Source organism: Herpailurus yagouaroundi, unplaced genomic scaffold (genome assembly GCF_014898765.1).
Source record: "Herpailurus yagouaroundi ecotype Mexico unplaced genomic scaffold, PumYag 163, whole genome shotgun sequence".
Classification (NCBI taxonomy): domain Eukaryota; kingdom Metazoa; phylum Chordata; class Mammalia; order Carnivora; family Felidae; genus Herpailurus; species Herpailurus yagouaroundi.
The window spans coordinates 52388758-52402164 of record NW_024412404.1 but is presented as its reverse complement, the minus strand read 5'-3'; the positions used below and the strand labels follow the sequence as shown (position 1 = coordinate 52402164).

At 34.4% G+C, this 13407-nt stretch overlaps 1 protein-coding gene across 2 annotated transcripts in view; it reads right to left on the bottom strand.

Annotated features, from left to right (window-relative positions):
• The window catches only part of ATRNL1 (attractin like 1), a 788891-nt gene that overhangs the window by 719755 nt on the left and 55729 nt on the right, over positions 1–13407 (bottom strand). For both annotated transcript variants that reach the window (XM_040486565.1, XM_040486566.1), the window contains exons 6-7: positions 10088–10262; positions 5382–5469 (exon numbers count right to left, since the gene is read on the bottom strand). In XM_040486565.1, coding sequence (XP_040342499.1) covers positions 5382–5469; positions 10088–10262 — 263 coding nt within the window. The remainder of the gene's footprint in view (positions 1–5381; positions 5470–10087; positions 10263–13407) is intronic.

Sequence of the window (13407 nt, the reverse complement as noted above, 5' to 3'; positions counted from 1 at the left end):
TGAACACAGGCATCCACATTGGAAAAGAAGTAAAATATTTCTGTTCATACATTATATGAACTTGTATACAGACAATCCTAAGAAATAAAAAATAATAATTAGAAAAAATATTAGAGCTAATAAATGAATTCAGTAACACTGCAGAATACAAAATCAACGTACAAAAAAAATCTATTATATTTATATACACTTTAAATGAACAATCTAGGGGCGCCTGGGTGGCTCGGTCAGTTAAGCAACCAACTTCAGCTCAGGTCATTATGTCACGGTTTACAAGTTCAAGCCCTGGTTGGGCTCTGTGCTGACAGCTCAGAGCCTGGAGCCTGCTTCAGTTTCTGTGCCTCCCTCTCTCTGTGTTCCCCCTCCCCCCACTCATGTTCTGTCTCTCTCTCAAAAATAAAATATAAAAAAAAATAAAAAAACATTAAAAATATTTTTTTAAAAATTGTGATTGATAAAAATTTGTCTTAGTAAATAAATCATAAACATTTTTAAAAAATGAACAATCCACAACTGAAACTATGTAAACAATTCCATTTACAAAAGCATCAAAAAGAAAATACTTAGAAATAAATTTAACAAAAGAAATTACAAACTTATTTTTACAGATTTTATCTTGAAGTAATCTCTATACCCAGTGTGGGGCTCGAACTCACAACCCGAAGATCAAGAGTCACACACTCCACTGACTGAGCCAGGCAGGCACCTTAAAAGAAATTACAAATTTAAACTCTGAGGGGCGCCTGGGTAGCTCGGTTGGTTGAGTGACCGACTTCGGCTCAGGTCATAATCTCACGGTCCGTGAGTTTGAGCCCCGTGTAGGGCTCTGTGCTGCCAGCTTGGAGCCTGGAGCCTGCTTCTGATTCTGTGTCTCCCTCTCTCTCTGTCCCTACCCAACGCATGCTCTGTCTCTCTCTGTCTCAGAAAATAAACATTAAAAAAAAAATTTTTTTAAAGAAAAAAAAAAACAAATTTAAACTCTGAAAGCTACAAAGCATTGTTGAAAATAATCTTTAAAGATCTAAATGAATGGAAAGATATCTCATGTTCATAGATTAAAAACTTAATGTTGTTAAGATGGCAATCTACACATTCAGTGCAATCTTTACCAAAATCCTGGAGGGCTTCTTTGTAGAAACTGACAAGTTGATTCCAAAAGTCACATGCAATTGCAAAGAACCCAAAATATCCAAACAATCTTAAAAAAAAAGGGGTGCCTCGGTTAAGCGTCTGACTTCAGCTCAGGTCATGATCTCACAGCTAGTGGGTTCAAGCCCCGCACCAGGCTCTGAGCTGTCAGCATCTCCCTCTCTCTCTGATCCTGTCTCTCCCTCCCTCTCTCTCTCTCTCTCTCTCTACTCCTCCCCTACTTGCACTCTCTCTCAAAAAATGAATAAACGTTAAAAAAAAACTTTTTTAAAGAATATAATTGGAGGACTCACACTTTTTGATTTCAAAACTTACTATGAAGGAAAAGTAATCAAGACAGTATGCTACAGGCATAAAGTCAGGCATATAAGTCAATAGAAATGAGAGTCCAGAAATAAATCCATACATCTAAAGTCAAGTGATGCTTGGCAAGAGGGCCAATACCATTCAGGGAGAAAGAATAGCCTTTTCAACAAATGGTATAAAGACAAATAGTCAACATGAAAAAGAGCGAACTTGAACCCTTACTGCATACCATGTACAAAACCTAACTCAAAATGGATCAAAAAAAAAAAAAAAAAAAGACATAAATGTAAGCGCCAAACCATAAAACTCTTGAAAGAAACATGAGGTAAATCTTCATAACCTTGGATTTGGTAAATGGATTCTTAAATATAACAACAAAACACAAGCAACCAAAGAAAAACAATAATAAATTGGATTTCATCGAAATTAAAAAACTTTTAGGTTTCAAAAGACACTGCTCACAAAGGAAAAATATCTGCAAATGATGTATCTGATAAGGAACTTGTACCTAGAATATATAAATAACTCTCACTTCTCAATAATAAAAAGACAAATAACCCAATTAAAAATGGGCAAAGGACCTGAATATACATTTCTCCACAGACCACACAAATAGGCAATAAGCACACGAAAAGATGACCCACATCATTAGTCAACAGAGAAACAGAAATCAAAACAAAACGAGACACCACTTCACAATGACGAGGATGGCCATGATCAAAATGGTATCAAATAACCAGTGTTACAGCACGGATGTAAAATAACTGGAACCTTTATATATGGCTAGTAGAAACGTAAAATGATACAGCCACGTTGGAAAACAGTTTGGCAATTCCTCAAAAAATTAAATAGAGGATTATTATTTGGCCCAGCAATTCCCAAGCCTATGTATATACCCAAGAGAAATACAAGCATATGTCCACACAAAACCTTATCCATGACTATTCACAGCAGCATTATCATAACAGCCACAAAAGGTGAAAACAACCCAAATGCCCATCAATTGATAAATGAAAAACCCAAATGTAGTATATTCATAAAACAGAATATTATTTAGCCATAAAAATGAAATATGGATACGTGCTACAACATGCTTGTCATAAACCATATAGTATACAATTTCATTTATACGCAATGTGCAGAACACACAAACTTATAGAGACAAGAAGTAAATTCATGATTGCTTAAAGCTGGGAAGATGAGGAGGTTTGGGGTGATAGCTAAAGATTACAAGTTTCTTTGTAAGGTAATGAAAATGTTCTAAAACAGAAGATACAACTTTGCAATTTTATGCATATCTGCAAAAGATTGTTGTGTAACTCTGAATAGACTAAAAACCATTCAACTATATACTTTAGATGAGCAAACTGTATGGTATATCAGTTATATCTCAAAAGCTGTTACCAAAAATATGAAATAAATCAAAAACTAAAATTAAAAACCAAAATTAAAAGAAAAAAGCATTTATATTACACACATATATATACACTTAGTTTTTATTTTATCTTTAAAAAATTTTTTTTTCAACGTTTATTTATTTTTGGGACAGAGAGAGACAGAGCATGAACGGGGGAGGGGCAGAGAGAGAGGGAGACACAGAATTGGAAACAGGCTCCAGGCTCTGAGCCATCAGCCCAGAGCCGGACGCGGGGCTCGAACCCACGGGCCGCGAGATCGTGACCTGGCTGAAGTCAGACGCTTAACTGACTGCGCCACCTAGGCGCCCCCTTATTTTATCTTTAAAACATGCACATGCAAAAAAAAAAAAAAAAAAGAGTAGCAGTTTATTCTTTACATTGCTTCTATAAATTTCCTTAACTAAGCACAGAAAATAGGTCAGTTCTCATTTGAAAGTCCTAGTCACATACCACAAAATACATGAATCTTTTTTTTGTTCAAAACAAAAACCAGTTAAGTAGCCTATCATTTTAATCATACTAAATTCATGAATTATACGAATACATAAAATAACTGAGTATGATGCAATCCCTATCAAAATCTCAATGACATTTTTGGAGAAATAGAATAATCGAAAAATTCATACGGAATCTTAAGTGACCCTGAAGAAGCAAAACAAACATGCAAAACAAGACCAAACGTGGAGGTCTCATACTTCCTCATTTCAAAACTTACTACGAAACTACAGTAGTTAAAATAGTGTAACATTGGCAAAAACACAGACACAAATCAAAAGAATAGAGAGGCCAAAAATACACCCTTGCACATATGATGAAATGATTCTCAACAAAGGTAGGTGCCAAGACCATTCAGTGAGGAAAAGATAGTCAGTCTTTTTAACAAATGGAGCTGGGAAAACAGAATATTTACATATAAAAGAATGAAAGTGAACTCTTACCTAATGCTACAAACAACTCAAAATCGATTAAAGACCTAAATATAAAAACTAAAACTTTAGAAACTCTTAAAAGATAACATAGGGAAAAGTCTTCCTGACATTGGATTTGACAATGACTTCTTGGATATGACACCAAAAGCCCAGAGAACAAAAGAAACAGATTGAAACTGAACTATGCTAAATTAATTGAACTATGCTAAAATTAAAAACTTTTGTGTATCAAAGAACATACCAACAAAATGAAAAGACTGCCCACAGAATGGGAGCAAATATTTGCAAATCATTGTTCTGAGGAAGGAGTTGATATCTAGAATATATAAAGAACACCTACAGCAACACTTCACACTTTGATGACTACTGTCAAAAAAACAAAACAAAACAAATAACAAGTGTGACAAGGATGTGGAGGAATTAGAATCCTGTGCACTGCTGGTGAAAATGTAAAGTCATGAAGCTGCTATGGAAAACAATATGGCAATTTCCTCAAAAAATTTAAAATACAATTATAATATAGTTCAGCAACTCCTCTTCTGGCTATCTACCAAAAGAATTTAAAGCAGGAACTTAAACAGACAGTTATACATCCATGTTCACAGCAGCACTGTTCACAAGAGGCAAAAAGGTGAAAGCAACCTAAGGGTCTATCAATGGATGAATGGATAAACAAAATGTGGTATATCCATGCAATGGAATATTATTTAGGCTTAAAAAAGAAGGATATTCTAACAAATACTACATGGATGAACCTTGAGGACATTATGCTAAGTGAAATAAGCCAGTCAAAAGACAAACACTGTATGATTCCACTTACATGAGGTACCTAGAATAGTCAAATTCACAAAGACAAAAGATAGAACAGTGGTTGCCAAGGGCTGGGGAAGAAGGAGATGGGGAGTAACTATTTAATGAGTATTATAGTATCAGTTTTGCAAGATGAAAAAAAGATCTGGAAATAATGGTGATAATGATTGTACAACAATTTGAATGTACTTAATACCACCGAAACATTTTTATTTTTTTTTTTCAATGGTTATTTATTTTTGGGACAGAGAGAGACAGAGCATGAACGGCGGAGGGGCAGAGAGAGAGGGAGACACAGAATCTGAAACAGGCTCCAGGCTCCGAGCCATCAGCCCAGAGCCTGACGCGGGGCTCGAACTCACGGACCGCGAGATCGTGACCTGGCTGAAGTCGGACGCTTAACCGACTGCGCCACCCAGGCGCCCCCCACCGAAACATTTTTAAATGGCTAAAATGGTAAATTTTATATTATGTGTACTTTACTACAATTTTTAAAAAGTGATTAACATGATGACTAGGTATAAAGCAACATACAAAAACTCAACCTTCATTTATTCTCATGTTTAATAAAGAATTGTACTAAAATCTATTTTTTTACTAAAATTACTATATGAGTTTGAGACATTGCAAGTTACTGTGATCCACGATCTATTGTTCTCATTAAGTATTTGAAATAAACGTGAGATTTAGTAATTTCTTCTCTAAGGTGAACTCTAAAAACAAAACAAAAAAAAAAGAATGATTAGAATTTAAAAAGCAGGATCCTTACCTGATGTAAAGCAAGAGAGTGTCCATATCTCTGGAGAGGACCCCTTGACAGACTTCCTACATTCCATATACTACTTTCTAAATTGTAACTAAAAGTGAAAAAAGAAAATTATTTTATAAGCTAAGATTCATTTCTGGTTTTTTAATTTGCAAATGTTTTTCTCACTTATATTCAAGTATTCATTAAATTCAAAAACAATTATAACTAATAAACTTATAATTTCATGTACCATATTAGAAATTTTTAATAAAGACTCATTCAAGATATACATATGGTAAATTAGAATTCAATCACCTAAATGTGTAATATACATTAACTTGACTAAGCTATTTATTACTGGAATTAATTTGTTCAGTTACCTTTAACAGTTTCAACCAACTGATTAGCCTAAACAATAAGTGAGCTATTCTGCATTTTTTAATTTGTTTTTAAAGCCAGCTTTTTCTTTTGAAAATAAAAGAAAATTCTCTCCATATATACAACGGCCATTTGCTTTATTCATTTTTATTCTTTTACACACTCTAAGCTTAGCATTATATAAATTAATTAAGAAGTATTATTTCTATGCCAAAAATAACTTGTTCACAGATCACTTTTTGAAATATAATGAATCTAGTAAGATAGAAGCTTCTCTAAAAATAAGGTACTTATTGGATTACAGGATACAAAAAGAAAATTAATTATTTATGCTACTGGTCTAAAAATATAGATATGAAAAGAGACGTTCCAAACTATGAATCTTAAATGCTTATCTAACAGAACTCCAGTTGTCATCATCATGCTTTTTCCTCAATTTGCCAAAATGTAAAAAACAAAGCACCCAGCTAAGAAGTGACTAGAACAATGTTTAAGAAGCTCCCTGTCAATTATTATTTCCCCTCTTCTCTGTCTTCCTTCAACTCATCAGAAAAGGTTAAGGGAGCTCCCTTCACAAAAATAAATAAATAAATAAATAAAGTCAACCAAAAATTGTCTTCAGGACTATGTTTAACTTATATCCTACCTTGGAGTTATATAACACATGTGTATGGCATGAATGAGGAAATCGATCAGAACATAATCTTCCACAGACTCCTACCTACATCCACCTACCTACCATATCTGCACCCAACACACTTGTTTTCCACTAAGTTACCATAAATTAGGGCTCAGCAAACTATTTAGATGAAGGGCCAGATGGTAAATATTTTAGGCTTTGTGTACCCCACTACATTCGTATTCCTTTCTTTTCTATAGCTCCTTACCAATGCAAAAACCATTGTTAGCATCTAGGTCCTAGGCCCCTACTTGGCAGTCGGCTGGTACCTGCTATCAACAAACTAAATTTGTGTTTCTGGGGCACTAGATCCCACAACACTCTAGTAGTTCTCCCATCTCTTTCCTATATCACCACTTTCTGGTCTTACTAGATAATTCCCATCAATATAAAAACATGGTGTTACTTTTCCCCACTTATAAAAAAAAAATTTTTCTCTTGAAAAGAGAAAAGAGAAAGACTACCCTGTCAGACTATCACTCCATTTCTTTACTGCCCCATTTCTTCCTTGTCCCTCCCTACACCTCTCTCTACTCTCTCTTCAACTAACTCCAATCAAGCTTTTAAAAACACTGCTCCAGCAAAACCGTTTTTGTTAAAATCAACTTCCTCATGCCAAATCCCTGCCCACTTCTCAGTCTTCCATTTTCCTGGACCCAGTTAATCATTAGCATTTGACACTGTTAATCAAACCTTCCTCTTCATCTACTGTCTTCAAAGACATCACACTGTTGGTTTTCCTACCTCACTGGCCACTCGTTTCAGTCTCCTCTGATGGTTTCTCCTCTTTTCCCCTGACCTCCTAGTGATATGGTGCCTCAGGCTCAGTTCTTGGTCCTCTTCTCCACCTAAAATTCATTCCCTTGATGATTTCATCCTAACTCAAGCTCCGTTCCTACTCTTCCTCCCAATCCCAGTATATTCATGACTAGACACAGTGACTCTTAAATATAAGTCAAAGCATGCTCATACATTCCCATGACTCCCCAAAAGATCTACAATACCCTACATAATCTCTCCCCCCCCCCCACCATTATCCCTGTAATTTCATGCTTCCCTCTCATGCACTCGGTGAAAGTCAAATGGGCCTCCTTGCTGCTGCTTGAACTAAGTAGCTCCCACATTAAGGCTTTTGTCTGGCTCTTTCCCTGCCTCCAGATAACTGCACTGACAATGCCTAACCTCCTTCAAGTCTGTTCAATTATCACCTTTCCCGTGATGCCTACCTTGACAACTACATTTATAACTCTCTCCTCTTAGGCACTTTGCTTATCCTATTTATCTTGCCATCTCTATATATGTGCATACATATAATTTACTTACAGTGTACTTACCTATTATGGTAATTCTATATTTTTTCTAATTGCTTGTCATTCCTCACTAACTCCATAAAGATAAGGACATTACGTCCACTGATTTGTCCCAAGTATCAAGCAAAGAGTAAATATTAAAAAGTTTGCTATGCCCATAAATACATGTCAATTCTCACAAATGTCAATGTATATAACGTTCTATAAAATGTATATATTCTAATTTAATACACTAATATAGAACTTTTATATTACTGAACAATTTCATCTTAAAATGTAACATCTATATCTCAATTAAATTCTACAGGAGATAAATCGACTTAACGACTGACATTATCACTTCTAAAAACTTACCTACCTACTCCCCTACTTTTTTATAAGTGGGGAAAAATCCTTACCTACAATTGAACTACATTCAGAATAATAAAAATATTCTCAAACTTATGAAAACAGTGATAAGGTCACTTCTAATCTAACACCTCACAGCTTAGTATAAAACTAAACACTGTAAGCAAAAGAGCCAGGTTACAGACAAAATAAAAAGTTAAACTATCTGATTCAAATGGGAAATATGTAAGTTTAGGAGAGTATAAAGTAATATTCATCACCTAACTTTAAATATGCTATTAAACTTGTACAGAACACAAACTCTTAAGATTCCCATGTTTCCTTGACAATTATACTCTGTGTTCACAACTCTCCTTTGCAAATATCACAATTTAATTCAAAGTTTTACTTTATTTTCATAGGCTTTTTCTTTTCATTAATCATAGTTAATTTACTCCTCGTTTCCACATTTAAATCTTACTATTTCTTCAGGTTCTTTGCATACCTTAACAACTCATTTAATCCCACCAACTCTCCTTCAATTCTTTCTATAATATTTTATCCTTCATATATTGTGACACATAATTCTAATTCTTCACTTAAATATTTACCTATAACTCTTCCTTTCTTTTCTCTCCAGAATTTACTTTATGTTATACTTTAATTTCAATCATAGTCAATCATAGTTTTAAAGCAGTGTCCCCCTGGGGCGCCTGGGTGGCACAGTCGGTTAAGCGTCCGACTTCAGCCAGGTCACGATCTCGCGGTCCGTGAGTTCGAGCCCCGCGTCGGGCTCTGGGCTGATGGCTCAGAGCCTGGAGCCTGTTTCCGATTCTGTGTCTCCCTCTCTCTCTGACCCTCCCCCGTTCATGCTCTGTCTCTCTCTGTCCCAAAAATAAATAAAAAACGTTGAAAAAAAAAATTTTTTTAAATAAATAAATAAATAAATAAACGTTAAAAAAAATTAAAAAAAATAAAAAAAGCAGTGTCCTCCTAAACTCAAACTTTTTTAGAACCCCCAAATTAACAAGGTTAATATTTTCAGTGCCTAGGGCTGCCAGATAAAATATAGGATGCTCAGTTAAATCTGAATTTCAGATAAGCAACCAACAATTTTTTAGTATGACTCATGCAATATTTGGAACAAAAACAAAAATACATATTTTAAAAATTATATATATATTGCATATTGCAAAGGGCCTACATATAGTAACAAAGTATTCATTGTTTATCTGAAATTCAAGTTTAACTAGGTGTCCTGTATATTTCTCTGCTGAATCTGGCAACCCAACTGGGTACACACTACTATGCTATACTGCCCAAGGTCGGTTTGATTGACTGGTTGATGCCCAAGTTGTACCAGTTATAACTATTACAAGTATCACCCTTGAAAACATTGATAATCAAATTATTCTATTTCCTCTTTTATTCTATTAATAGATGGTCAATAAAATATAATCACCAGCTGAAAAAAATCAGATAAACCTGCCATCATATGATTCCTCATATCATCTAATCATGCAGAGGATAATCTCTATTGAGCCAACAGTAAATGAATGATATACTTTATAATACTGGCACTGTTTTTCCCAAAAGCTTCTAAGGTAAATGCAAAGTAAAAGTTCAGGTAAATTAAAATTTACAGAACACACTGAAAGCATTTTTATACAAGCAATTACACTTCATTCTCAAAAAATGAAAGGTAGCAGGATTCATAATATCTAATACAGGCATGGTCCCCTACTTATTTGAAGTTAATATTTTCATACTCAGAATTTGTTAAAAGGACTCTCTAGAGAGGTAATGAAATTTCAATACAAATAATTAACTACATGCACAATGGCAAATAATTAACTATGGATATATTGAGTTCATATATTCTCAAATCAGTCCCATGTAACAAACAGATACTAGCACTAATATAACCACTTATAAATTTGGACAGCAATAAAATATTTAGGATAGGCCTTATTACCAAAAAGAACTGGCTTAAAAAAAAAACAGATTATGAACATTTGAAAAAAAAAACTTACTTCAGGACCATTTGAAAAGAACTGTAGTTAAAAGTATATCCACCAATCACCCACATGAATTTCCCATATAAAACTGCTTTATGGGAAGCCCGACCTACAGAAGGACTGAAGGGTTTAACATTTGGTAGAATCCAGTAAGATTCAGTAGAAGGAACATTCAAAGAACAATCAGGACCTATTAAAAAAAATCAAACACAATGCATTAAACAAAGACCTTAGATTATAGAAACAAAATATATGGATTAAGAGAATTTAAGAAATCAATGCTCATGATACTGATAAATATAATGTGCATGACAAATGGTCTGAAATAGAAGTTACAGGAAAAATTCTAAGAGCAAATGTAATGCCTACAAGTGAAAAAAATTCACATACCAGACATACATACCATAGCCTAAAAGAATGATTTAAATACTATAAAATCTCATATTCACTTTATTTTTGCTAGTAGAATATTAGACTGCAAAACAATGTACTCAAATCCCAGTTTGGTCACTAACTGCAAGTGTGACCTTGGACAGGTCTGTTTACCTCTCCTGTCATCAATCCTTCATCTATAAAGATGAAACAGAAATAACAGTCTATTCCCTAAAGGTTATTACACATATCTAATTTTTTAAAAGACTGTAGAAATGAAAGCATTTATAATGTGTAAACCATTAGACAAATATAAAAATAAAAATTATATTTTCTTTGTATTTTTATTAAGAACAACCAAAATTTGTATCAGGGAGACTTAATGTCCTCAAACATAAAAAAATATTATGCATAGTAAAATAAAAACTATTAATAAGTGCAGGGTAAATTAAATACTTTAAGTTGAAAATACTGCCTTTACCTATCCATATTCATGATATTACTCATGAGTCTTAATTTCCTCATCTGTAAAATGTAGACTAGCCTAGATCAGGTTTCCCAAACTTAAGTAATGGAAGGAATTCTCCTAAAGGAAATATATTTTCACCAAACTTAGAGGAGCTCATAAATCATTTTAATTCTAATAAAACTAAAATACACTCAAACAAAACTAGATATAAACTCTATTTGAAGTTCTTTTGTAAATATAAAACCAACAAAAATTTATAAATTATATACAAAAAAATTTATAAAACCGATAAAACTTATGTCTACCTAATAAGATGGGTGACACTGTTTTGCTCAAAGTAAATCATCGGTCCCAAGTTGAAAATGATATAATTATAGCACCTTTTTTTTAAAAATGTTTATTTACTTTTCAGAGAGCACAAGCGGGGGAGATACAGAGAGATGGGAGACAGAGGGTCCTCCGAAACAGACTGTACTGACAGCGGAGAGCACAACATGGGGTTCAAACTCATGAACCATGAGATCATGACCTGAGCTGAAGTCAGACACTCAACTGACAGAGCCACCCAGGCGCCCCTATTACAGTACCTTTTTAACATAACTTTAGCATACCTGTATTATTTTGACATAACTCTCCCATCACTTTTTTTCCTTTACCTTTTATAAATCTCAAGTTCATACAATATGACATTTTATCATGGTCACAAAAGCATCAAAACCCTTCAGCGATATTCTTTTTAGCCTATAATAAGTGATACTACTTGGTCCCAATCAGTAGTCCACAGGAATGCTGACACTGCAATCAAGTGACATTTTTACTCACTTATGAGATCAATCTCTTGCCTTAAATTTGTTAATACCAAAAAGTTTTAGGTTATCTTGAACCACAAATTTTTTAAACTTCCAAACAGAACCTGATTTGAGAAACATTAGCCTATACAGTTTCCTATTTGTGCACTCACCCCATGCATTCATTTATTCATCTTCAAAGCCCTTTTCATTTTTTAAGATTTTGGTTTTTGTTTTTATTTATTTATTTTGAGAAAGAGAGAACGCATGGGAGGGGCAGAAACAGAGAGAGGGAAAGAGAAAGAATCCCAAGCAGACTCCACACTGTCAGTGCAGAGCCCCATGCAGGGCTCAAACTCATGAACTGTGAGATCATGACCTGAGCCCAAACCAAGAATTAGAAGCTTAACCAACTGAGCCACTCCAGCGCCCCTCATCTTCAAAGTACTTTTCAATGCTCACGTGCTAGGAGTGTATTTTTCAGGTAGAAACTAAGTAGCAGTCTAGATTATCTCTTTGATAATGACATAATCTTTTAATGAGATACAGAAAACATTACTATTTCTGAGTACAAAGACCATGAACTATTCCTTGGTAATTCAAGAAATTTAAGGAACACACTGCCGTCAAAAACATTTTTTAAGTCCAATTCTAAATCACTTAGAATTCATTTAATTCAGGTTGGCAAACAACAACCTGTGAGCAAAATCCAGCCCCATACTGTTTTTGAAAATAAAGTTTTATTAGAACATATCATGCTCAGGGCTCCTGCATGGCTCAGCTGGTTGGGTGACCGACTCTTGATAGCGGCTCAGGTCATGTTCTCACACCGTCTGGGTCCGTGTGTATAAGCCCGGCATCAGGCTCCGCACTGACAGCACACAGCCTGTTTGAGATTCTCTTTCCTTCTCTCTGTCCCTCCCCCACCCACTCTCTCTCTCAAGAAAATAAATGAACTTAGAAAAAAAAAAAAAAGAACATAGCATGCTCATCCATTTAAGTGTCATGTATGACGGCTTTTGCACTAGTAAAGTTGAGTACTTACAACACAGATCATGTGGCCTGCAAAGCTAAAAACTGCAGAAAAGGTTGCCAGTCTCTAATGAGATCATATGGACATTATAGATCAATAATGCATCCACTGGTATGAATTTTTATATCTTGTTTTCTCAAAAAGGAAACATAATTTTTTAAAAATCATGTAAGTCAGAAATAATAAAGCAAATAGGGTAAAATGTTAACAATAGATGAATTTGGGAAAAGGGCACTTGGACGCTTTTTTGTATTATTCTTATTCTTGCAACTTTTTCATGAATTTGAAATTCTTTCTAAATTAAAACTTAAAAACAGTCTCTACCACCTAAAGGCACAGAGTTGGGAGCAGCAAATAATACCCAGGTATTACTTGGCAAAGGGTCTGATAAAGAATAACAGCAGGTAAAATTCTTAAGAGAGTCAGGAATACATTTAAAGCAGTCATATGTTTATGAAAACTGCACTAAAGCAAAATATTTCAGGGCAGGTTTGTGGCAAGCTGACTAATGGCCCCTAAAGATATCGAGGTCCTAATCACTGGAAGCACTGGAATGTTCCCTTATCTGGCAAAAGGGACTGGAAAGATATGATTAAATTAGGAATCTTGAGCTAGGCAGTTTGTCCTGGATTATCTAAGCAGGCTCTAAATATAATCACAAGTGTCCTTACAA